General features: G+C 46.5%; 1 protein-coding gene across 4 annotated transcripts in view; it reads right to left on the reverse strand.

Annotated features, from left to right (window-relative positions):
* The window catches only part of LOC146204717 (GTPase-activating Rap/Ran-GAP domain-like protein 3), a 444,973-nt gene that overhangs the window by 54,182 nt on the left and 364,101 nt on the right, over positions 1 to 26,690 (reverse strand). For all 4 annotated transcript variants that reach the window (XM_084589436.1, XM_084589435.1, XM_084589438.1 and 1 more), the window contains exons 4-9: positions 22,714 to 22,746; positions 17,145 to 17,226; positions 9,588 to 9,706; positions 7,867 to 7,931; positions 5,796 to 5,862; positions 475 to 501 (exon numbers count right to left, since the gene is read on the reverse strand). In XM_084589436.1, coding sequence (XP_084445562.1) covers positions 475 to 501; positions 5,796 to 5,862; positions 7,867 to 7,931; positions 9,588 to 9,706; positions 17,145 to 17,226; positions 22,714 to 22,746 — 393 coding nt within the window. The remainder of the gene's footprint in view (positions 1 to 474; positions 502 to 5,795; positions 5,863 to 7,866; positions 7,932 to 9,587; positions 9,707 to 17,144; positions 17,227 to 22,713; positions 22,747 to 26,690) is intronic.

Genomic DNA, 26,690 nt, shown 5'->3' on the forward strand with positions numbered 1-26,690 from the left:
TATTTGGTGCTTGTAGACATCCTATCTCGCGAGACCTTAATTCCAAAACATTGGGCAGGTATATAGAGCTTCGTGGAGCCACTCAGAGCTGGTATTGCTCGCCAGCTTTTTGAAATGCTTTTTGCAGTGCGTGTATACATACATATACAAAGTGTCTGACAACACCGCCAAGGAATCAAAATTATCCTTGCAGCCACAAATGGCGTCGCCGAACTCGGTAGCAATGGCTGGCAATTCTGGTGTATCAGTTACTCGCTGTATTTTTTTCATGAACAATTCGCCTGATAGGAAGGTGGACTTAACTTTGACAGATTAGCGCATACCATCGGGCAACAGCACGTCAAGTCGATGCCGCTGATCAATACCAAAGTTTAGTTTTCATGAAGCTTGTTAATAAAAAATCTAAGCTTCTCTTCAATCAATTCGCGCACCGAGAGTTTAAAAATGTAATTATAAACAATTCCAATTACTCACTTCTTGTTCTTCCAGCAAGAGTAGATCCTGAAAAAAAAAAGAAAACAGGAAGGTAAAACACGGTCAAGATTTCTTGTGGGCGACGTACGTGCACACTCCCGCCCGCACCTAATCAGAACTGGCAAGATCGTTATTCACAGTTTTTACCACCTTAGTAGCTGACCGAATCGCCCGGTTAGGCCAAGAATCGAAACAAACTATTCCTGAACGCCATTTCCAATGCAGAATTTTTCGTGCTTGCATATGTCAGTGCGAGCAAGAGAGGGGTGGAGTCAGAAAAGGTAATAAGGGAATCTTCGACAACCTGGGCCCGCTTGCACGAAACGATCTTAAGACTGTCTTAGCTAAGTCCAGACTTAACTGGAGTCTAAAGGATTGGGCCGCTAGCATGACCGCTTAAGACTGAAGTCAAGATTGGGCTTCAGTCCTGACTTGAATAAGTCGCTTGTGCGATTACGACTCTAGGCCGTCTTAGTTAAGACACAAGGACGCCCGGTAACTAAGTCGAGAAATTAGGAAAATGCAGGGATGCGCTGGCCCTGTCCTGGCGGAAAGGTGTAAGCATTCGGTCAATCTTGCACTGTGTAAAATCCGTGCCATTGCCTTTTGCGGCTTAAGATTGTGTTACGAGGAAAAATGCCCCAAGTGGTTGCTGAAGGCGTTCAGGGAAGCCACTCTGGTGAACACGAGCGCGAAATACCCGCCTGTACATTGACAATTCTTTGCTGCCTGTTTAAAGTTGTATCTTCGAAACCGCATGAGTCTGGAGCTAAGTTTGGGTACGCCATCAGCGTCGACGTCATCAGATCTGAGGCCCAGCTACTCGCTCGGCAAACTCGGCCTTCGGTTAGTACTGCGTTCGAACGACGCTGCGGACGAAGATGAGCGCACGTACCTTTGACGTCCAGGCCTGGGCCGTTTAAGTCTGGACTTAGCTCCAACTTTATCATGCAAGCTGGCCCTGGTTTTCTTCAACGAACTCAGAACACAGATATTCTAGATGCCTGTACTCTTCCACATACTTACTGGCGCATTTCTAAAATTTTGTAACGGGCTAATGTTTTTTTATTTTTACACCACCGAACAGTGGCTGCCATGGCCAGGATAGACAGTGCAATTTCGTGTTTAGCAGCAAAAGGCTATCTCATCTGGCGACGGCACAAATCACAGCCGAGCCTCGCGTTTACGGAGCTTCATTGCCTGCATTGACATTTAGGGCGATGAAATCATGCCAGGTAGTCATTTATTACACGGAATTTGAAGGAACTGCCAGCAGCAGAAGTCGATACCAGCTGGAAGGGTGAACGCTACGTACACTCCGACAATGCATTTCACGGATTTCAGCATGACCGAGAGTCCATATCTGTGAATAACTAGCGTCACGAATTATTATGGATAACAGCAGCGAAGGACCCGAATAAATTTATCTCTTTGGCTTTAGGTCCCAGTAAAAAAATGACCAAAGTTGTCGAAGGCATCGCCTTCCACGCTACTATGAGCGCGTCGCGGTTGATTACTGGGTATAGAGTTACCTCTACTGCTGATAAGGGATCCATGAATCCAGCCACGTTGGCTGTGCTTTCGTGGATGCTAAATGCGAGAGACGCCCCAATGAGAAACTCTTCCGTGTATATTAATGAATATGAGAGGATGAAAATAATTATACTGCTGCGGCCTGCCTCATCAAAGCACCCAAGTAAGCTGCGTAATATTCGTATCAATATTAAAGGAGATGGCAGATTTTTAACGTCAAAAGAGCTAGGACTGAAGCTAGTTTGATCACGCTTAGCGCGAAATCTAAGCTGGGCAGAGACGGCTGGAGAGAAACACAAGTGAAGAGCACAAGACGCAGCCTTGTGCATCTCAGTTGCGCGTCTATCACAGCTCTTAGCAATAGCGTTTAAAATGGTACATTCCTTTCAGGATCGCTAAAAGATCTAGCAAAGTTCTTTTTTCTTTAATTATTTATTTGATTGCCTTCATTTACTATATGCAGGTACTGCGCGCCGCAGAGATTGGTTTTCAGGTCTGACACAGCTGTCGATGCCAAAAGAGGGACTTTAGTCCCATCGCATTCTTGCAACTACAACCGCTGTGTAATAGCCAGGGACAAAGCGTCTCTTTTGTGGACTAATACGCCTTTTTAAGGACCAAAAGTGATGCAATGACGTAAATAAGAATAATATAAACAGACCACTTTCCAACTTCTCGGGAGAAAGTGGGCTATGGGAGGAAGTTTTCACGACTTCTGAAAGCGCCGCGTATGACAAAACCAGCGAAAAGTGGGGGGGACACCAGATATGGGGCTCCGCCGGGGTGGCACGTATATATCGACAATAAATTTGCTCATTCCTCCCCCTTCTCCCAGCTGGACGCCGACGTCGCTGCAGCGGCCACAGAAGGCATTAAATTAATGCACCGCTCGTTGTGCGGGCATAAACGCACTCGGACATGAAGACGAGCGGACAAGTCCTGGTGCGCCCCCGAGGCCGCCACGTCCTGTTCCGAACAGCGAGGCCCCGCATCTCTCAACCCACGCGCGTGAATGTACGAGGTTCCAATCTGCGTTTACTTTCTTGTTCACAGCGAACTACCTGGGAACAAGAGACTTCCTCCCAGTAGACGAGCGAATAGAAGACAGAGCAGCAGAAATAGCTCGTTATGTACACCGGCGCCCAAAGTTCGCCAAAGCTCCGTGCGAGCCTCTGCAGCCCTCAGGAGAAAATCGGCTTTTCTTTGTAAAGCGTAAAAACGTGCCTATTCGCAGAAGCAGGAGCACAGAGAAGTTCCGGAGCCCTCATCCATTGCTTCAGCCGCGCGGCAGCGGAACGCGCACTGCCGCGACACGCTCGGCTGCTCACTTGCGCGCGCCCAGGTCTCTCCCGCTTGCGCCGGCCCCCTTTCGCGGCGCTGCTCGCAGGTCGCGCGGGACGCAATTTCGCGAATCAGGCGGTGGAAGAGACGAGTCCGCTCGTGTAAGCCTAAGGTAAAAGAAAAGGAAGAAAATTTAAGGACGATAATCATTATAAACGGCCGCCCGGGCTTCTTACTTAGAAGAAACCTTGCACGCGCAGAACACGACGATCGTTGAAGGTCTTTCTCCGAAAAAGACAACAAGAGACATAGACGCTCCGATGGTGGGTGGCGATGACGTAGTGCTGAAGCCTATCGAGTGTCCACGCATACGCAAGTTTTTCAAGTAAACGGTAGATGACTAATAAAGTACTGTCGAATAAGCTTTTTTTGCGGTATCGGACAGCCGACGCTTTGTTGCTATTAGCTGCGACTGCATTTTGTGTGCGACCACGAAATCTAAACCTAAAGAATATGAGACATGAAAAGGTGCCCCCTCGGTTGTATACCTTTAGCTTAATGTCAAAGTATTAGATGCAGAAGGGCAAACTATACTGCTGAAAACGATGGGTTTGAAATTTTGCAATACGAAATTTTCTTTCAAAAGCCGCTATAGATACGCTGGTGCTGTCTGTGCACTTGGACTGCTCGATAATACGGTTATTTTTTGTTCGTTACAGTAGAATAAAACCGCGTTGAAGAAAAATATTTTTCTTTTCAATTACTGGTTTTTATGCCAACAATATATTGCGAAATTCAAGGCCTCCGCAATTCAAGGTGAGTCGAGTTTATAAAAATCTTCAATTGGATCGCGGTTGAAAATATTGAACATAAACAAAACAGGCTTATGGCAGCATGCTAAGATTGCTTCGCCGCAGTCAATATAGCCAGAATGGCATATCCGGCGCGTATACCTTTCCGCTAATCATGTAAGAACCATTTACGTCGCAAAGAGCCTAAACTGCGCCCATATTTCATTCAAGCGGCTCAATTTTACTTATGTGCAGCGCACAAAAGGCAACTTCAAGAATAAAGTTTTAAGAAAATTTTAATGGTGTAGTTTTTATAACGTTCGATATCGCGAGACACGATTCCGATTCTGAAGTTATTTCAAAAGCAAAGCTCGCCTTTGATTTTGACAGTCTTCACCTTTAGCAAACTGCTAGTGTGTGTGCGCGCACGCGCGTGTGAGAGAGAAAGAGAGAGAGAAAAGAAAGCGCATAAAACGTCCGTTGATGCTCTTACACCGGGCTGCTGCGGACGAGAATTCTCATATGCATCCCATGGTGCCCCACATTTTTCCAGCCAGCGTTACACAAAAAAGCAGCAGCATTTGTCCTGAGCAAACTTACAACGGACATACCGCCAGATCTAGCGTGCATTTAAACCTTCTCGCTGTTTTTCAGTAACACGATGCGTAAGAAGACGAAACAAAAAGCTGCGATACTCTGCATACAACTGACTCTAAAGAACACTTCTCCTGCGCGCCTCTTTTTCTGCATACGTTATACATAATCATGTGCATAGGATATTCGCGTACCAATACATATGAGCCGCTCACCGCGCACGAACCGTACCTACCAATGGGACAGGGAAAGTGTTCGCGTACATAATCGATCGCCTATAGGCTCTGCAGGCGTATGAGCACTCCAGTGTACGTAAAGATTTATTTGCTGGCCTCGAACTGAAGGGGGGCTTGATCTGGCGACGCTACGCCGTTGTTATTCTAGTAGGAATTTTCATTCTCGAGATGAGTTCGCCCAGCGCCACAACATGCCCAACCGACAACCATTGATTACGCGCTACTCGTAGTCTATTCCATGCGGACGCACAACAGTCATCTGTTTGCGCCCCACTGGGCTCCGGTGAGCAAATGTTTAGACGACGCGGAAAGACAGCGGAAACTCTGGGATGAGCAGCACGGGCGGCACGCTGCAGCGCTCCCTAAGGCAAACAGGCGCGGCTGCGGGGCGGCCCCCCTCCGCAGACAATCGAAATGCGGAGGTAACTACAGCACTGGCAGAATAGAAAGAAGACAAAATACAGCAGCAGGAGCGTTGTGGAAGATCCGCGACGAGGACAGATTATGCATGCAGATTCGAGCGGCGCAGTCTCGATTACCCGGCAACGGCAGCGGTTAAGTTTATGCCGCACACTCCCTCGCGCAAGGACCTCGGTGTGCTGCGCGCGTGCGCATCGCCGGAAGAAGATCACTCCTGCGTTGGACGCAGTGGGACACACCCGCGTAAAATAGAATAGAATAGAATAGAATAGAATAAAATAGAAAGAAAGAAAGAAAGAAAGAAAGAAAGAAAGAAAGAAAGAAAGAAAGAAAGAAAGAAAGAAAGAAAGAAAGAAAGAAAGAAAGAAAGAAAGAAAGAAAGAAAGAAAGAAAGAAAGAAAGAAAGAACTGGAGCTCACACCGGTGTGATCCGAGTAGCTACGGCACCTCGGTCGCGAAAGCCTACCTTCTGTATGTCTGGCGTGAAGATCTCCTTGGGCCCCTTTTCAATCCTGTCCAGAGTTTCAAAGTTGCTGCAAAAAGAGAAGGAAAGAACAGAGCACGAGGGTGTCAAGCGCTGCCGAAAGTGAAGCGCATGCGTCGTGAGCAACGGCCGTGGGTCACATCGAGAAAAGATTTTGCACTTTTCTTGTCGGAGCTCAAAAAAGGGGGCTTTTTCTGAGCGGCCATCAAAGCTGCTGCAGATTTCCGCGCCCGCTTATCGGCTATGTTTGCCACCTTGTGATTTTAACGATGAGCGAGGCCTTTGAACGCACTTCTCCCACGGAAATTCGCGCCATATTTGAGCGTTTATCACTGATCGATCGTGCTCAGCCGAAAGGGTTGGTGTTGAGCTAAACTGCCGTTTAAGTGCCCGGATGGAAAAATCGAGGTTCATCCATCTGTTCCGTCCGGCGGCTTCAACTGCCTCTGGCGCGCACATCCCCGACCTGGTGCTGTTGCTCCATGTTATCGGCACCGAGAACTCGACCTTTAGCCTCGTCCTCTCGACTTTGAAGCTTTCGCTCTACTCCAGTGTCTCCACTCGCGATAGTTCGTCACCTCTGCTCTTGTTAAGAAACCTAGCTACGTAGCAGCGCATTCTAGCCGCGTTGAGAAAATCGTTATGAGATGTGGAGAGAAGTGAATTTTATGGTTGGGGTTGTGGTTTGTGAGATTTAATGTCCCAAAGCGATTCAGGTTATGAGAGACGCCGTAGTGGAGGGCTCTGGAAATTTCGACCACCTTGGGTTCTTTAACGTGCACTGACATCGCACAGCACACGGGCGCCTGGCTTTTCGCCTCGATCGAAAAGCGGCCACCGAAGCCGGGATTCGAAAGCTAATTATATGATACGGTGAGAAGTTAGGGTATGCAAACGGCAATGCGACAACACTGGTTGCACTGCGAACGCGCGGCTCTTTTGTGGGACTCGGAGTGAGCTCAGTTTACGAAAGCGACCGTGCTTGATGTGCGCACATTTATGACGCAATGCTCTTTGGCACAGTGCACTGCCCTTGTGCAGTACAGGTGGCGCACTCCTAACTCAGGTTCAGGAAATTAATACGAGTTACTGTCATTCGAACCGAAATCCAGAAGAAGAAATGGCATGGACATGTCATGCAATGTGAAGGCAATCAGGTAACCGGTGGTCGCTAAGGGTAGCAGAATAGATTTCAAGGGAACACCAGCGTAGCGGGGGGTGGCAGGAAAGTCAGGTGGGTTGAGGAGATTATGTAATTTGCGGGGATCATGTGGACACAGCCGGGACCAGGGTAATTTGGAGGGGTGAGAGAGAGGCATTTGCCTTACAGTAGCTGTAGTCGGGCTGGTGATGATGATGCTAGATTCTTAACTCGACCCGTCTGCCTCTGTAGCCTCGGCTATGTTTTATTTTTCTTTTTTTTTTAACAGGCATGACGCCTGTAAAGCTTAGCCAATCGTGAAAATCACCGCCATGGGTGATTTTCTTGGAAGACTTTTTCAATGCTAAGGATTGAAATCACATGCCAGGTATGGTTCTGAGCCTAACACGCAGCCTGAACGAAAGGAGTGACGCCATGAGGTAAAGAGAAGGCGGCATATGAAGCGATACGGTCAATTGATCCGATTGGAAGACTGAGAAATCCGCAATGAACGCAAGCGACGATATTTTGACGCCTTGCAAGGGAGACAGAGGGATCTGAATCGGGAACTATAAAGTAAAAAGGAAAAAGAGAGATGACACATATTATACGCCTCTGCTATTTTCACGCACATATTATCACGATCCTGCACTGTTGCCAAATGATTTAGACGGGGCGCGGCTGTGGTGTATGGTTGACATTTTTATGGTTGACATTTGACATTTAAGTAATCGAGACTTATTCATCCTACATACAGAACTGGGGAAAAAACTTGCAGAGTACAGAGAAATAGAGGAAAAGATAGCCTTGGATAACACGCTCTCTCTCGTATCAAATGAAATGACATGGCGCTGAAATCACGTCTTGTGAGGAGAAAATGTTGCTAGAATTAGATGAAAGGTGCACACATACCTTAATATCGACTTCACTGTAAGCGGCTTGTTGGGTGTGTGGGACAGGCATATTCTTTGAGCCCCCTGTACAAAATCAAAAACAAAAAAGTCAAGAAAAGCTGCCCTACAGTGGTTTTCCAAAACCACATATGAAGTTCTGCGAAGCGAGAAACTATGAAAGCATCAGCTGCGCTCGTATGCAGGGTGTTTCAGCAGACGTTTTAAAACATTTCTAACGATAAGCATTTTAAAATATGAAAAAAATATATATATTTGCAGGAACAAATGGCAGTCTCTGCGGACGCAGTTTACTGGAAATATCTTTTAAATATGCAACTCAAGCAGTTTGGTAGTTTTGTGGAAACGTGCAATTCGAAGCCATGAACAAAACTGTATGTGACACACCAATTTTAGAAGCAAAGAACAGCTCATTTGTTTCTAAGCCCCGCAGCGCGAGGAAATCTGGGGCTTTTCCCACACGAAATCGAAACTAAGTGCACTGGACGCGCAGAAAGCTCGCTGCTGACGGGTCATACACTGATGGCATGTTGCAGTGGGTGCAGTGCCAAATTAAAACTGCCTGCTCTACTGTTACGTGTCATGCGTTTTAATTTGTTGCACCACTCTCAAAATAAACGACCACGCAATTGGTAGTGACTATGTTTTCCATTGAAGCAGCAAGCGGCGAAGAGAAACATTTTACACGAGACTCCATATTACCGTTTTCATGTTGAATTCAGCGCCGCAGTCCCTGTAACGCGTCAGCAAGCTTCCTGTTTGTCTACTGCGCTCGGCTTCGGCTTCGTGCGCAAAAATTCGCCGGAATTCCTGCCGTTGTAGAACTTTAGAAAATCAGTTTTAACTTTTCCGTCATTTCATAAACTGATATGGCATCGTCTTGTCTCCCGCAGCTTCAAAATCTCATTGGCACTAACAACTGGCATGCGTTAAATAAAAAGTTAATCGTAGTTTTCGTTAATTAGCCCTATAATTAAAGAAGGTGTGCAGTAATGGGCGCCCCCTCCCCCGATGCTGGGAGTTTGTTCCTGGAAATACTTTTAGAACTTTAGGGATTTCTGAAGTAGTTCACTAGAACAGCCTGTCTAAAGGCTGCATAAAGTATCTGTTCATGCCGCAAAGCAACCAATTACCAGGTTACCGATCTGAAAGAAAACGCACAAGTGAAAATGAGTACGTAGCGCCTTGTACGAGCCGTGTTAAAGACGGGCACTTGGCACAGCACGTGATTAAAAAAAAAAGAAAAGTCGGGGGGAGGGAGAGGAAGAGAAGGGGTGGGGGGGGGGGGGGGGGGGGGGCTGGAAATGCAAATTCAAATGCTAAGCAAAAACGACAAAACAATTTCTCAGGCTCTCTAAAAACAAGAAAAAAAAATAGAATGGAATAATGTGAAATGGCGCGGGAATATAGTTTACCCTAAATATTATGTCGAGAAAGCAGTGTAAAATACTGTGAAAATAGTATGGATGTTGTATGGTTCTATGTAACTTTTGTAACGTCCACGAAATAAGCATTAAAGAAGCACATAACAGTGTTTCTTGTCTATCTCTAGCCTCTGTGAAAAAAAAAAATCGAACTCTACAGCATATGAATATATGTCCAATCAATATTTAACCAACTATTCAATACCAAGCAATATTAAGAACAAATCTGGATTCTCCCGCCGAAAAGTTCTGCGAGCGCTGTTACTCGGAGCCGAGTCGCCAGATGGCGCGTACTGACCGTCTTCCTCCAGAGGATGGCCCGGTACTGCTGCAGCCCTTGCGTGTTGGAGTCTGACAACACGACGGAGAGGAAGAACGACGTCTTCTCGGCGTCGGCACCCACGTAGTTCTGGTGCACTGCCGTAGAATAGGAGAACAAGAGAAAGGCCGGGTTGTAAGGAGTGCTTAGTAATGAACAAATTCTCCGTAAACTTGAAAAGCAAGAAATGAACGCGTTACAGCTAAGCGCTCGTGCAGAGATGAAGAACCTTGAAAAAGCATGGAATTATAGAGGAAATGCAAACTAAGGCATAAAAAACGAAGGTCTTCGTCGCAATGAAGGTTGAAGACTATAGCATTGTTTCCACCCCCGACATGTGATGACAGATCCTTATCATCGCACTTGAAAAAAGAAAAAAAAACAGCAGCATTGTCTTCCGTGGTAGAAAATAAAAATAAAAATAAAGAACTAAAATTATGCTCATCCAACTCCTCTGAAATGGTTTCGCCGATAACACGAAAAAGTTGGCAGGCATATTATTGCATCGCACAAGTCTGCCAGTCAGCTATAGTCCAGATAAGTAAGTATTTATGCTTTTTACAAGGGCTTTCAGACCAGGCATGAGGTAAACAAAACATGAAGGGTCACTTGATGGAAATATTTATTGATGATTTGGTGATGACCCTTCTAAAAGTGAAAGGAATTGTGGAGTTAAGTGTGTTAGCCATACTGATGTGAATACATAGCCAAAATGCGAGCCGGCTTAGGCCTCTGCTGATTTAGATCTTTAGCTCTTTTTAGCTCGTAACTCAGCTTCGTGCCATCGATGTCGGTGCCGGCGACGCCGTCCGCAGCGAGTAGCAAGGAACACGATGGAGATGAAGCGTCAACCGCGTTTCTTGGTCATCACTGATCGTTCGCGAATAAGTCTCCTGCTTGAGCTGCCCGCACCGTTTTTGGTTCATGCCCGGCCTGACCTTAGCTGCTCTGTGTCATAGTGGGCTCTTTAGCGTAGGTTTGGTTTGGTTTGCGGAATTGAACGTCCTACAGCGACTCAGCCTATTAGAGACGCCATAATGGAGAACTCAGGAAATTTCGACCACCTGGGGTTCTTTAACGTGCACTGGCATCGCGCAGTACACGGACGCCTTGCTTTTCACCTCGATTGAAGAGCGGCAGCCGTTGCCGGAATTCAATCCCGCCTCCTTGGTCTTAGCGGTTGAGTGCCCTGACTGTTGAGCCAGCATAAGTAAGTCGTCTCTTAAAACAGAACGATGATTTCAATGCCTAAGCGCTTCTTAACGCGTTCTCAAGTTCCAGCGCCGTCGGCATGGGCTCCGTCCGTAAACAGTGACCTTGGCACCGCACGCAGACGCTCTTGCAGCCCGCTGCACCAATATAAGAAAGCCGGCCAGATTGAGCGGAAGGGTCATGTGCACAAGGCGAAGTGTATTGAAGTACATGCACTGAGTCATGAGAGGGAAGCGCTGTTATTTAGGCAAGATTACTATATCAATCGTTTGCACTCAAATCCCAGCTAAACCTAAAACATTTGAGTCACACACTTGCAAGTAGCCTGTGAGTTTTGTTTTGTTTTGGCTTTTTTTTTTTGCCAAGGATAAATTCTCGTTCGAAAATAAAAGTTAAGGCTAGGCGCTATTGCTATAGATTCGTTCTTGAGCACAATAAAGCTTTATAAGCACGTACAAAAGTGGTGTCTTTTTTTTTATTTCAATTGCGGAGGGAAGAAAGCAAAGCTTCTTCAAGAAGATAGCCACTCAATATGCATTATTATAAAAACTAAACGTTGAAAACAAAGCGCAGACTGAACGCTTATGTGCTTTCCGCGTCAAAATTTCCAGTTAAAGTGTTCTAGCGCCTGCGAGCTTTTTTTTTTTTTTTTGCTTTCCATTAATTTTCAGTCGCACATTCTAAGCCACAAGAGAACCATTCAAGATTGAACTAAGGTGGTTATTTTTTTTTTCTTTTTTGTGTTATGAAAAAAAAGAGAAAAAAAAAACGGCGTTAAAACTTCACGACATAGCTAGCAACCAGGCGCCTGTGAACTAGCTTCGCCTGCGAACGCTGCTGAACAAGGAGAAGCCACAATCGCAGGCGGATGGGGTGGCGCAGGACCGGCAGCACAGTACGAAGACCGCACTTGACAATCAAAGGAACTTTCATGAATTTGCAAACGTAAAAATAGAAGTAGCGGTAAACTAGAAGCGCTACAGAACGTGCTACAGGGAAAGTAAGTTAGAACGTAAGAATCCGACCTCGTGTATTCCCTGCCACCGGCGTCGGCGCTTGTAAGAATACAGTTCTGATCATGCGGGTAAGCGCATTCTTACTTTACTTGAGCAAGCTCGTATAGTAAATAGATCGCCCTCAAAGTCTGCGCCGGCATTGGAAAAACGACTACATGCATTTTCTCACGTAACGACACAGCAAGAAACAACCGAAGGAGCGGCTCTGTCTTCATTATGTCTAGTTACTGTTTAAAACAATTTGGAAGCTATCAGCAATTCGGAAGCAATACCGCTAAGATAGAGAGAGAAACAGAACAGACGCATGGGGAGGGGAGGAAAGGGAGAAAAAAGAAAGAAAGAGCAGGACTGGAAATGAAAATTTTATGTGTTTGTAGTCCACTAAGTTAAAGGAACAGAGGGCGCACACGTAGAGTTTCTAATCACGGACTAACCCACTAGTCCTTTAAAAACATCAAGTGAGAAGAAAAACGTACCTACCCTCTTACGCAGACGACTTCAAATGTCTAGAGTTGTGCCCGTATACGCTAACTGCCAAAGCAGATGAGTTGCTACGATGGCTCATGTTGAAGCTTAAAGCTCAAGACCTGACATTATAACACAAACTCGCAAATTAGAAACACCGAGAGCTGTTAAACACCGGCGGGCCCTGCCAACTTCGTTCTAGTGCGCCAACCTTCTGACCTTCTCGCTCGTCGTGCAAATCTTAGAGGTAAAGCACTGCCCAGGCACTGACCTTACGACATATTATTACTAGCAAACCATTAACGCTAGAAAAATAAAACAAATAATATAATCACGCACACATCCCCCCCAGTGCTTCCTTCTCTTTTTAATAATGAACGCAACAGATGGAGCCCGTTGCGGAAATGAAGATATTAGCTATTGCTTCACTTGCTTCGGATCCTTCGGTGCACACACACACAAAAAAAGAAGCATAGCTATACCGAGTAAACTGAATAAAAAAAAAAAAAATTTTTGCTGCAGTCGCTTTTACACTTGTCACTTCTGAAGGAAGGTTCCTCTACGGCGCAAAAGAAGAAGAAATTGGTGAAAAAATAACAGGCAGAGAAGATTCAACGCGCAACGGAAAGTGTCAGCAACTGTGGCTGCCGAAAGCACCACTGCCACGTGCGTACACCTGCCCAGAAACCGCGGCACGGGGCCTTGGCGACACCATGCCTCTCGCGCCAAACGATGGAAAAGCAAAAAGGCCGCACAGGCTTCAGCGTCCTTCGGGAGACGTGACGTCTGGGCCGCACGAACCGACGAGATCCGATTTCGCTCAGAGCAGTGCGGCGGGGACTATCTGGCCCGCCTCTCTCAGTACGTGACCGGCGATATCGGCCGGCGGCGCGGCCTAGCAACCTGCAGGGAAGAACCCGGAGGTCCGCCCATGGGACCGGAGCTGCCGTACCTTCGGCACACCTAGGTTGCGCGACAGTCCTCTAGCCTAGTGAAGAGCGCTTCGATGCTGAGAAGCCAGGGCTCGGTCGTGATGAATGTGCCGCTCTCAGCCTATCTTTTGTTTTTTTTCTTTGAGTAGCCGGCCCAAGTTGCCCAACCCCCTCCCAATTTGAGATGAAGTACAGCGAGCGCCAGAGTGCGTAGGTTCTGATCAACTCTAGGACGCCCTCTAAGTTTAAGCGTTGGATCGTGCAGAGATGAGACTGCTGGTCGAACTGCCATACGCTGAATTACGGGAAATTCCGAACGCAGAAGGCGAAATGCACCGCTTACCGCGGCGACTGCAATGAATCCACTGTGCACGTGCAGCTCAAGCGTGGCGATGGGATCCACTTCAGTAGATTGGTCGCTTCAGTACTCCGAGGCTAAACGATACGGGAGAGAGTAGCGGCTTCGCCTTCTGACATTTTGTCTTCATTTCGTTTGTCTTTCGTATGGAGCGTCGATGCAGCTTCGAGTGCCACCTCCATGGGTAGCCCGCGCAGTGAAGCGAGCCCTCTGCGTAGTTTGCTGAAGAATTCTGTTTTTCAGAAAACTTATTTCTTCTTTAATTTAACAATGCACAGTGGTGCCTGCAACGCATGCGACTCAACTTGAGCTTCTGTAAGACCCTCCTTCTCTGGCGATAGAGGGCTTGCTCTTCGCACCACGAGTAGAGAAGTTGGCTAGGCGACGTGTTGCTCAAGAAAAAAAAAAAAAAAAACGATATTTGCCCTACGGTTTCGGATGTCGACTGCTTAGCGTTACCGCCCTCTCTGAACTCAACCTGTCCAAGCGATCACCTGTCACTGGAGCATTAAGGCTGACTAGCCCGCCTTATCAACTTACCAGGCTCATCCCATTGTCTACTGCCTCTCTCCCAGCGAATAGTTGGTTAGTATCTCGGCACTCCGTCGTTAGCCTTTTTCCTAACGCTCAGCAGCTGGACATAGCCTTGCTTCACTGCGGGCAAAATGTGCGCTGCCGCCTTCAAACTGCGGCCCGCGAGGAAGGAGGCACCCGTGAAAATCCAAATACAACCTCCCCTAACAATCAAGGCGGCGTTAGTAAGATGGGGCGCGTTGCCCCTTATCACTATGTTACATTGACTGCGCCGGAATTTGCGCGCGAATCGGTCCACGCGGGCAAGGAAGTTATCCTTTGTCCGAAAATTAAAAACAAAGAAAAAAAAAACAGAGAAAACGACGACTGACATCGGAAAAAAAAAGAATAATTTTAGTCAGGCTGCAGCTTGCGCTACGCAACCTCGCTTGAACTGGGGCATGGTCGCTTGTATAAGAGAAGCCAAAACACCAAAGAAACATGATTTAAATGTGCACATGCTTGTATATCCCCCCCCCCCCCTTTTTTTTTTTTACCGTAGGCGTATTGCGTGGATAAGTTCCTTTCCTCTGCAACTGCAAAAAAAAAAAAAAACATCAAAAAAAAACAAAAAAACTTCACGATAATTGCTCAGGCAACCCTTGTAAATTAAATTTGCGGGTTCATCACAACGTAATTTTTATTTGCCATGTGCGGATGCACTTTGTCATAGCAGACAATTTACGTATTTCCTGCAATTTCTTTCGTCGCAAGTGAAGACAAATGTGATCTGAATACAGCATGCCGTTTTGTAGGCTACGTGCGTGCGCGCCTATGTGCTATTCATTATGGCAAGCACGCTGCCACTTTTACTTGCCGCGTGCTCAAAAGCACCGCTCTCCGCAACACTAGTGGGAGTCGCTGTCAGGTCGTATTAAATAAAAAATATATAATGATAAAATCTTCAGTTCCAGTACCTCAAAACGAAGTAAAAAAACATGTAGACGGAGAGAGGGGGAGGGGGGGGGGGTCGCGAAAGTTACTTAGGCAGTGCGAGGAAAAAACAAAAAGGACAAAGACGGCCCCGACACCGTGATCAAGATAATAATGCTCGGTTCAATAGCACAAACCGGGAAACGTGACCTGCCATCACAGCGGCACCTCCACAATACCGCCAAGTTTTCATGCTATATATATACATATATATATAACCTGCCAAAGCTTCATCATAAGCACCCACACACAATTTTGACGGTTACGTCTTCGAGGCGCGTCGGGGACAGCGGATGACGAGAGTGGGGAGGGAATGCGCACACGGGGAACAGCGAGCCGAAGAATTCTGACAGCACAGGCCGCGAACGCCGCCTTGAATGAGCGAAGCCAAGAACAAACTGCGCCGAGAATGTGATGCGCAACGACAGCCAGAAGTGAACGCGGCGCCGCGAACAAAGGGCAAAGCAAACAAACTAGGGAGTCCTGCGGCCGCAGAAAGGAAGTCATACTTATTCGGGCACCGTCTCCGACAGAGAGATGGAGGCAGCGAGAAAGGAATCTGCGCCGGTATGCGAGGCTTTTCCCCTGTTTCGGCGCGCCGCCACCGTATCTGAGCCCAGCAGCGTCAGACAAGTGTCCGTGGCAAAAGCGTGAGCGTGGCTTGCCATCATTGGGAAATGTGGGACCTAGGGAGATGCGGTGGATAGGCGTGGGAGGAAAAACGCCAATACACGGCTGCAGCACCGGCTGCGTCAACCCGAACGATAATACGCGGCGAGCGTGTCGGCACGCAGTACTTCTAGGGACTCTACCGATGGGCGGCGAAGCAAGCGGCCGCCGATCCGGTTGCGTTCTTGCGGGGACATCGGCAGGAACGCCACGAATGGCTTTGCTAGCGGGCAGTTCTAACGGGGCAGTGATTAGCGCAGCTCTCTCGGCTCGGGTGCATCGACGCGGCCTTCCTGAAGAAAGTTCTGCAGTGACAGCTCAACTTAGTTGCGCCTGATGGAGCTTCGTGATTTCGCCAAGTTCACAGGCGCCCCTGTCTGTCTGAGGGTTCCCTTCTTTCGTGTTTTGTCCGTGCTAGCTACTTCTCGCTCTTACCGAAAAGGGCCAGGGGCAAAGTTGCAAATCTGTAGTCTGATCCGGGCCAGACACCCAGGAGTTTAGGGACATCCGTGCAGAATATACTAGACGTAGAGAAAGGAGCGTAGCGGAAAATGGTCACGGATACTCTCTACCCACAAATGCCACCGCTTGTAGCACGAAAGACGACGTTTCGCAGCCAACTAATACCGACGCAAGCATACAAATTTTTTGTTTTCTTTTTTTTTTTCGCAGCAACGTTGAAGAAAATGGTATCTGCAACATTCGACGCATGAGCTGCTAGGCAAGTTGTTTTTTCTGTGGCCGCTACTCATTTCGATAGGCAACCAGCATTGCCCAGACTGCGCTCAAATTGCAGCAGTGAATGCCCAAAAACTGCTGCCATCCGTCGCATGGGCCGATATAAACGGGGGACCACATCATGAACTACTAGAGGCGTTAAGTTTGGCTTATTATTATGAATTTAGCTCTACTTCCCTCGACAGAGCCCGGTCAGTTGACGCGCGCGACGGGTCGCTTGGACAGAGCGCGCAAGCTCATGCTTCTAAGCGCTGGCAGGAGGAGTGGAAAAGAACTAAGACAGCGCCAAAACCGCCCACTCGTGTCTCTATCTTGCATGCTAGGCGCTTCCATCGGCATGAAAAAGTTCAGTGCACGTAGCCCCCCAGAGTGGGAAGGCAGGCGCTTCTATTCTCGGGCCGGGAAGCTGCGCATGCTACACTGATTTTGTCTTATTACGTGATTACATCGCGTTTGGGTGAGCATTTGCAAAAGTATGCGAGAATACGTGGTACCTTGCGTGAGGACCACTGAAACATTGTTAGCTTGACCTGCGAGGAATCGAACATCGAAAAAAGGAGTGGCATTTGAACGCCGGATGAAGTCAGTAGGCTGTTTGTGTAAAGCAAGCAACGTTGTGACAGGAGAGAAGAACACTTACGTTTGCCAAGAAAGTACTTGAAGTACCAGCGCGTTTGGTACTCTGGATTCTCCAGCACGGGCGTGCTCGGTGAGCCGAACAGCTGCAGAGCAGAAAACAAAGCGGTAGCACGCAGTTAGCGGGAGAAAAAGGCGCCAGAAGTTGGTGGCGGGTGCCTTGGCATGCTGTGGCTACACATACAACTGAACTAACACGGTGCGCTGTGTACTACTTGGTAGGGTGTCGGCAGGACAAAAGGGCACTCTCCTTGTGCACTCAAAATGAGCTATTAAAGAAATGAGGAAAAAAAAAGGAAAATCGAGAGTCAATCAGTACGACGTACTAATTAAATGCCTACGCCCTTAGCAGCAACAATTACTTGCGCTAAACTACACAGCGTGCTACTTTGGTGAATCGTGCTCAATCGTGTCGAATGACAATAACGTGGCCTGAGAGGTGCAATAAAATTTGTGATTCGTTGATTACAAGGATGCCGTATATTGGCCGTGCCTTTAAGTTACCTGAAGGCGTGCTGCTGCGTGAACTGATGCGTAAGGCACAACTCTAAACGACACACACAACATCGATTTATTCATTTCTATACACGTCGCGTCTGGCTTGTACATATTCTAACGTGTCGACCTATACAGACAGCCGGCAGCTTTTGTTCGGAGGTTTTTAATCCACTCGTCTGGTTTTGTGTTCGAAACTGTCCTCGTCAATGCGTCAGCACTGCGGTGCGAGACGGCGTGCAACGAAGACAGTTTCACTCACCCAAAGGCGGTCGCCAGCTTCAAGTTATCTCTCATTCACTGCGATAACCTTGCGAAGAGGCTAGAATAAACATAATATATAACAAAAAAAAAAAAAAAACGGAAAGAATGCAAAATTTCCTGCGTTGATTTCTCCGCTATTTTCCTCCTCAAGTCCGCAGTCAGGCGGATGAATGTTCGCGGGTGCACCACGACGTCACCAGTGCATTTCTATCGCCTGAGATGCCCGAAGCACTATCTACTACTACACACAGTGCCCCTTCGGCCTCTCAGCGGCGCTCCCCCGTGAACCAGCGCGTTTCGTGCCTCGGGCAGTAGAGTTCTGGTCGCGAGATTCGGACTCAACGTCGTGCAGCATTATGCCGGTACGCAAGCGCCATTGCTCCGACAACCAGAAAATGCTGCAGCGTACCTCATCGTGAATGCTTTTTTTTTTTTTTTTTTTTTTACGACTGTAAGCACAAAAACAAGAATTCCGGAAATTTTCATCATTACGAGGGAGCAGGTAATAGCGCTACATTGCGAGACAGTTTAAAGGAACGTTTCATTTTACGAAAGGTTAAACCGAAAACAAGTATAACGAACACAGAATTCCACCCACCTGTACAGGATTACTTACTAATTAAACAAGGTTCAAGCATCAAGCCAGAAAAACACAACGTTATGATTTATCTCAGGTAGCGCTAAAAACAAGGGTCGATTCATTATGTCAGAGGTTTTACTGGCCATTCCATATATAAGGCGTATTTCGCAGATTAGAGCCTTTTTTAGAGCACGCTCAACATGTCTTAAGGAAGTGGGTAGAAAAAAATGAACGATATTAGAGACGCAGTCATTCATAAGAGAAGTTATAACTGAATGGAAAAGAAGAGAACGGAGGAACTGCATCGTTACATGCACCTTGAATGGTCACGAGGACATACCAGAAATTCTGGGCATGCGCGTGTTTTTCAGATGGGTGGTGTTTATGAACGCAAATTCTTCGCATGTCGCAAGACTGCATCAAAGGAACCAATATATTCCCAGATCACCTCTCGGCATACTGGCAGTTTTTTTTATTGTCATTAATTGTTAAAAAGCACACCCCCAGGTTTCCTATGACAGTAATAACTATTGAGTGAAAGCCCTTAACAAACTTTCAAAGCAAGATTTTGTAACGCTTCGGAATATTCCCATCAGTATGTTTACGGATGAGAAACATCAATACGTTTATTTATTTATGTTTAGGGCGATATCCTACATTATACCACTATTGTCTCACTGTTAAAAGAGATGTCTAAGAAACGTGGACTTGATTTTACTTCTGGGAACACAATACCTTCCACTTTTCGCGCCGCGATCATCTATAGCGCACCCGAGAGTCGTTTACAATTATGTGGGAGGAGTTTAGCTCCGTGAAAATCAAGAAATGAACGTAAAGCGCAGCCAAAGTGGCATTTGCGATCAAGGTTGCACTGCCCGGACTGCGGTGGCGAATGTGGGCAACTGCCGCGCTTTTCTGGTTGCCAGAGAGAGCGCCGAGTGGAAGGCAAACAGGCAGGCCACGGGAGCGCCGCTGGAGGTGCCAGGAGGCGGCAAACAAAGGGAACGGCCGTTTACTTTGAGGGCTTCCTCGGTCGGCACACGGGCGAGTCGGCTGGCACAGCTCTGAGCAGGTGCCGAGGAACAGAGGTCCGAGGGATCATTCGGGGCACGGCGAGTGAAGGGACAGGAAGGAGAAGGACGGGACAGACAGTGAGAAAACGCCGACGTCCCCGCCGCAGTGCGGGACACACTTTGCTCGCAGCACCACACATGAACACTCGAGAGGGGCGGAAGAACTCTTCCCGAGCGATCCTCTCGTGCCCGCGAGACACTCGAGAAACAGCGACGACGCTAGCGTGAGGGTTTCGTTTAGGGAAGCCCAGGGTTCTCAGTCGCTGAAAATGACACTGAAGCTAGACAGAGTATATTGCTTGTTAGACGATTTTGCAAAGCGTTTGCTGGTACCTTCTGTTCTCCCTTAATAGTGTTGCGGCCCCCTCCTACGAGGCTCTCTGCTTATTTATCTCTCGAGCTGTCCGGAGAAGTCGAGCCACGGACGCTACAAGAATTCTAGTGAGCGGAACGGAGAGCCGATTGTCGGCCAGTGGACGTCAGAAGAGCTGAAAAGGGCTTTGCCAAAAGAAGACAAGATCGATCAAAAAATTACTGACACCGCGCTCTTTCTTTTCATACTGCAGCCGGCGGCTAGCGGTCTGCCTCACCACCTTCTCATCCGCCCAAAGGCGGCACTGTTGCGATTTCGTACATGCGGCGGCCAAGATTGAGTGGCTCGTTTCGAATGGTGGCGGCGGGATACGAAGACCCCGCTAGCGTCAATGGCGCAACTCGCGGGAAGAGATGCGCTATAAAAAGAAGCAGCATTCGTCCGCCCGGGCTGCCGCCTGCCTGGAGCGACGACAGTGCGGCCGGGACGAGCCTTGCAGAAAATCAGAGCCCGGTGAAAAGGATGCGCCAGCAAGGAGCCCGTTTCGAGATGAAGAACGCGGCCCGGTTTTCGGGCCCCAGCCGTCTGGGCGCTCCGACCGTGTCAATACGCCCGGAATCGATCAGGGACGCCGAAAAGCGTCCCGAGTCGGCCGTGCGCGATGTAGACTCGTGCCAGCGTCGCTTCTGATACACTGAGCCGCAATGATCGCTAGGCCCTGACACGTTCGGGACGCCGCAGACAATCAAGGGTAACGGCGATGGAGATGGCCGGGGCGCCTGTGGGCGCGGTTCACTCAGCACTTCGCGAAATCGGTGCGTGACGCGATAGAAAGAAAACGGCCCACGTGCACACTAAACCAAGCCAGTACGAAAATCCCGAAAAAAAGCCTCGCGAACGAAGGTGGAACGAAGCGGCCGAATGAACCAAGGAAAAAAAAATACAGTAAACTATCTCCCATTCGACGAGTTTGCTTCTGCCGTTGGACCTTTTTTTATATTTTATATAGGTCCATTTTTCTTGGCGTGCATGCCAACGCGTGCCCGTGCATGGAAGGTCAACGTGAGCTTAACACGGCTGGCTGACAATGCTATCTCCCTGGTTCATAAATCGGTGAAAAATGAACCACTCTTTGACTCTTACTTGAGGTACTAGGAAGCAGCGCAGTTCAGGACAAAGACGTTGGTTGAGGCCTCTAGATTGTAATGATCCAGCGAACTTTTCTTTTTTTTTTTTTTTTTTTTTTCAGATTAAACGCTGACAGCACCATTTCTAGCCACCATTTTACAGCTTTAAATAACTTTTTCTTTGCTTTTTTTTTTGTGATGTAGCACGGACATCAATGCAGGCAGAGAGAATGTGTGTGAGAGAGAGAGAGAGAGAGAGAGAGAGAGAGAGAGAGAGAGAGAGAGAGAGAGAGAGAGAGAGAGAGAGAAACAGGCACAGACACAAAGGACCAAGAGAAAAGCAGCAGAAAAAAAAAGGAGAGCCCGAGCTTCAACGGCTTCGAAATTACAAATCTCGAAAATTAAGCAACTACAATGTTAAGTTTTGCGCAGACGAGGTCAGCCTCTAATGATGTCCGGTCACTGTATTCCGCCACACGTTGATTTTTTCAAGCTCTGCGCATTCTGGGAACACCCCTGCTCATTGTATAATCCTGCTCTGGTTTCTACAGCTTCAAACTGCCGAACAACGCCAATTAAAGCTTGGCACCATTCTCGAAGGCATACATAATGAAGGCAAACGAGGGCCCGATCTAAATGAGTGCGAGTTTCAAATATTGGTTAGGGGGACGCAAGGAGTCGGTATACGGGACCAACAGACAATGAAAACGTTTGACCTCGAGCAGGCACAGCGCCACATCCTCAAGGCGCGCCCAAACGGGAGCGCTCTGCACACTTTGGCAGTCATAATTGCTTAGTAAACGATAGGCAAGGTACCGTCAAATAAAAAGAAGTTCAAATGTGTGAAGTGTTTACAAAACTCGATCCCTATTTCCTGACACCAGCTTCAGTTACCGCAGTTCTCATTGGCTTTAGTGAAAAAAGAAAAAAGAAGGTTTTGTGCGTAATTGGCCATGTACCAAATGAAATAAAAAACAAGTAGCTCAATGCCTCGTGTGGCTGCGTAAAGCCGTCAGTAGAACAACTTGGCAGTGGTATACGGCGTTCGAAGCTGTCCGAAAAAATAGCAGTTTGCAACAGAGCTTTCTACTATAGCTAAGCAAATACATTAAGTTCTGATAATGCTCAGGGCATTATTGAAATGCACCTATAGACTGGGAGCGAAGACCGTTCGGTGTGTGGTCGCCAACGATGTCGAATGGGTTTCGTGCGCGTTTGTCGAGGTACAGTAAGGATACTAAGGATACTACTGTAGAATGGAGCTTTTGATAATAGTAAGCGGTTAAGGTAGTTTATTGTTGTTGTGGAAGTATAGCACACGGCTTCCACTTCTAATTCTTGCCAACTCATATTTCATGCAGTGGCTCAGGAGCAAAATGAAATATATATAAAAAAAGGGGGGGGGGGGGGATGACATCTGTTTACACGATGTGAGCCAAAGACATCTGATGAGATGTGAAAAAGAGAATGCACTGAAAGGGAATGTGCCGTGACAAATATACCTCCGGACACGCGGGCGCGAAAATAAAATAAAATAAGAGAAAGTGAAATTAGAGATGTAGTAAAGAAAAAGTGTTCCCCGGATTCGACCGCACCTCAAATGAAAGAAAAAGGAAAGTCGCACAATGGCACAAATAAGTTTGAACGACTCCCCAGGAGAGCCGAGAGTACTCATTTTTCGAGAAAGACAACTGAACAAAAAGAAACAAAATTCAACTTACGCAGATGTCATCCTTTCCTTGCGTCCAAAAGGCCTGAAAGAGTTTCCATGGTGTTCGAATGAAAAGCGAACACGCCAATAACGAAACAAGTAAACGAGCAACAAACCAACAAAAACAGGCCCCACAAAAACTGAACCAAGCCAAAAACGTGCCCTGTCGGAACAGATGAAAAGGAAAATTCTTTAGGGACTTTTTTCGGGAGGCACAAAGAAGTGGTGCAACCGATTGTGCTCTCTCATCGTCTCTGTGGGGAGAAAATACGTTATCTTCGACCGCCCATGCGCCGCTGAAGGCAATTTCTTGCGTATGAAAAGTTAGCTGCCCTTCTTTCGGAATTCGGCTTCGATGGTCTTTCGCGTTTGTCCGGGTTTCCGATTCCGATGATTCGATGATGCGCGGCCCACATGATACTCCAATTTTTCAGCCTCTTACCGCCGGAGCTATGCTTGCCACCTGCTGTCCAGATTCGGAAAACCCGCATATTACGAGCGCAAGAACTCCTTTGCCAGCAGGAGAGCGTTCGTAAGAGCTTTCAGCGTAAATAACTGATCTTCTAAGAGGTCGGAGGGGAAAAAGGGAGTCATGTGCGACACTTTTCAGTGTACAGCAAAGTCAGCAACGACCATAAGGCGAATTAAAGCACCCTTTCTTTACATCTAAACATGCCACTAACTAACCCATTTTTCATCTCTTCTTAGCCGAACGCAGCTAGAGCTCCTGGCGTTGGCGAAGCACCTTGCCCAACCTGTCTGCTCTCTCTCCTTTCTCTCCCTTGAGTTTCGACTATTTAGGTGCTCAATTCGACTTCACTTCGGAACCCTCATGCCGAACGCTTCAGTTCCCTTGCACGAAAGTGGCGGGGCTGGTCTGAATTTAATGATTTGAGAGGGTTTTTTTTTTCTTTGCGAATAATGAACACTTTTGATCCAGGCGTCTGAGCGCTGTAAGTTATTCCGACAGACCCGAAAAGAACGAAGTAACACCGGCCGTAGTTATTTGCGCGTGGCTGCCTGCCATGATGCTTGCCCATTGGCGTAGTCACGCCGACGCAATCAACGCGCGTCAGCGGCCGTAGACTGCCGTGCCTGTCCGCCCTTTTCTCAAGTAATGAGATTTTAAAAACATTACAAACGTTTGTGTCTATGTTCTGGTCAATCGTGCAAGCCTTTCGGAAGTTTGATAAAAGAATATCGCCTTAGTACTTATAAGAAAATAGCCGATGCTTAAATTAGTTCAGCTGACTGCAAAAATGTTAGCAGAGACGATGAAGACCATCCAAGGTATGATGGTGTACTTTTAAGCGAAGGAAACCGCTAGTTTGCTGTGTGCACATTGGTTCGTGGCGCATACACCTGGTACAGTGTTTCCAGAAAGAAACATTCGGCCAAATATAACCAAACGCGAAACCATCCACTGCGAATACATGCTCACCACCGCAGCTGGTGCCGCTTAATGGCGACAAGCAAGCAACTGAACAGGAGGTAATAATATTCGATGGTCAACAAAGGCTTCCATGAAGTATTTGCTCTCGCAAATTTTGAATGGCGATCCTGCCCTCCTGTTTTGTACAATGCGTGGAGCGTATTGAAACTCCTTCAGGCCGGGAATGTGTTCTTATGCAATTTTGTGACGGAAAGCCCATTTCTTTTTCAGCTTTTATTTGAAAAAGCTGATGCCTTTATCTGATCTTTATTTTTGTGAGAAATCAAGGAATTGGTTTTGTAGCTGCCTTGTCTCGAAAAAAAAAAAAAGAAAAACCTGCCTCCTTGTAGTAACTTGAGGCACGAAAAATTTCAAAAACGCCTCGTGGAAAATTCAAACACTACTGTGCAGATGGCTTAGAGCTGAAGTTTTGATAATTTTTCCTGAAAATTTCCTCTTCCAGCAGTAAATGTCCGAAGAACGGGAAACAGCTGTCCAAAAGCGTATCCAGCATTCTCAACTGCTGGGGAAATTGAACAAGAATTAACAAATCAAGAGATTTATTTTGTACTGCTTTCCACAGATTTTGAAGACGCCAAGCGAACACCATTTAAGTACATATATTTTAAGTAGTAAATGCTTGTATGGCTAGGAGGCTTCCGAAAGCGAACTTACTAATTATAAAGCGACACACGCGGTAAGAGTCAGGGTATGTGCACCAGGAAAGGCTTTAAGATTACAAAATAATAACTAAAGAAAAAAAATTGATATATATATATATATATATATATATATATATATATATATATATATATATATATATATATATATATATATATATATATATATATATATATATATATATATATGTATATATATATATATATATATATATATATATATATATATATATATATATATATATATATGTATACATATATTATATAACTCACAAGGTTCGTATACAGATAACATAAATACCCAAGCAAGTAGCAGGGGGACAGCGGCCGATGTAGCTCAGTTGGAAGAGCACCGGACGCGATATTCGGAGGTCGTGGGTTCGGTTCCCACCATCGGCACGTTGTTTTTTCTTCTACTTTGTGTTCAATTATCTTTCCCCTAAACAGATTACATTACTAATTTCTGTGATTATCCAAGTAAACATTAAAAAAAAAAAATACATAAAGTACCATCCCCAACGCTTTCCTTGGCCTCGCCGACTGTTCGCTTCTTTCCTTCACACACACTCACACACACACACACACACACATATATATATATATATATATATATATATATATATATATATATATATATATATATATATATATATATATATATATATATATATATATATATATATATATATATATATATATATATATATATATATATGTGTCTGGGCTACTCCCTGCTATCATTGGTATCCTTAGTCACCGTGTACGTGACAATATATATATATATATATATATATATATATATATATATATATATATATATATATATATATATATATATATATATGAAGGAAAGAAGCCAACAGTCGGCGAGGCCAAGGAAAGCGTTGGGGATGGTACTTTTATGTCTTTTTTTTTTTTTTTAATGTTTGCTTAGATGATCACAGAAATTAGTAATGTAATCTGTTTAGGGGAAAGATAATTAAACACAAAGTAGAAGAAAAAACAACGTGCCGATGGTGGGATCCGAACCCACGACCTCCGAACATCGCGTCCGGTGCTCTTCCAACTGAGCTACATCGGCCGCTGTTCCCCCTGCTACTTGCTTGGGTATTTATGTTGTCTGTATACTAACCTTGAGAGTGTTCACCAGCGCCACCCTCAGCCATAGCGGCGGACGTAGAACGTCCTTTGTTACCGCCAGCGTCACGTAGAACGTGATCAAGAGCGAGGGCGAAAGCTGTGCTAGAACCCTCTTACGCTACCTATGGCTTCAAGACTGCCAGAACCGAGACCCCCGTAAGCTACAAGCAGATCAATTAAGGGGAAATGAGGGTGCTCGTTATAATACATGAAGGAAAGAAGCCAACAGTCGGCGAGGCCAAGGAAAGCGTTGGGGATGGTACTTTTATGTCTTTTTTTTTAATGTTTGCTTAGATAATCACAGAAATTAGTAATGTAATCTGTTTAGGGGAAAGATAATTAAACACAAAGTAGAAGAAACAACAACGTGCCGATGGTGGGATCCGAACCCACGACCTCCGAATATCGCGTCCGGTGCTCTTCCAACTGAGCTACATCGGCCGCTGTTCCCCCTGCTACTTGCTTGGGTATTTATGTTGTCTGTATACTTACCTTGAGAGTGTTCACCAGCGCCACCCTCAGCCATAGCGGCGGACGTAGAACGTCCTTTGTTACCGCCAGCGTCACGTAGAACGTGATCAAGAGCGAGGGCGAAAGCTGTGCTAGAACCCTCTTACGCTACCTATGGCTTCAAGACTGCCAGAACCGAGACCCCCGTAAGCTACAAGCAGATCAATTAAGGGGTATATATATATATATATATATATATATATATATATATATATATATATACAG

Source organism: Amblyomma maculatum, chromosome 1 (assembly GCF_055883805.1).
Source record: "Amblyomma maculatum isolate TAMU_Amacu chromosome 1, ASM5588380v1, whole genome shotgun sequence".
NCBI lineage: Eukaryota > Metazoa > Arthropoda > Arachnida > Ixodida > Ixodidae > Amblyomma > Amblyomma maculatum.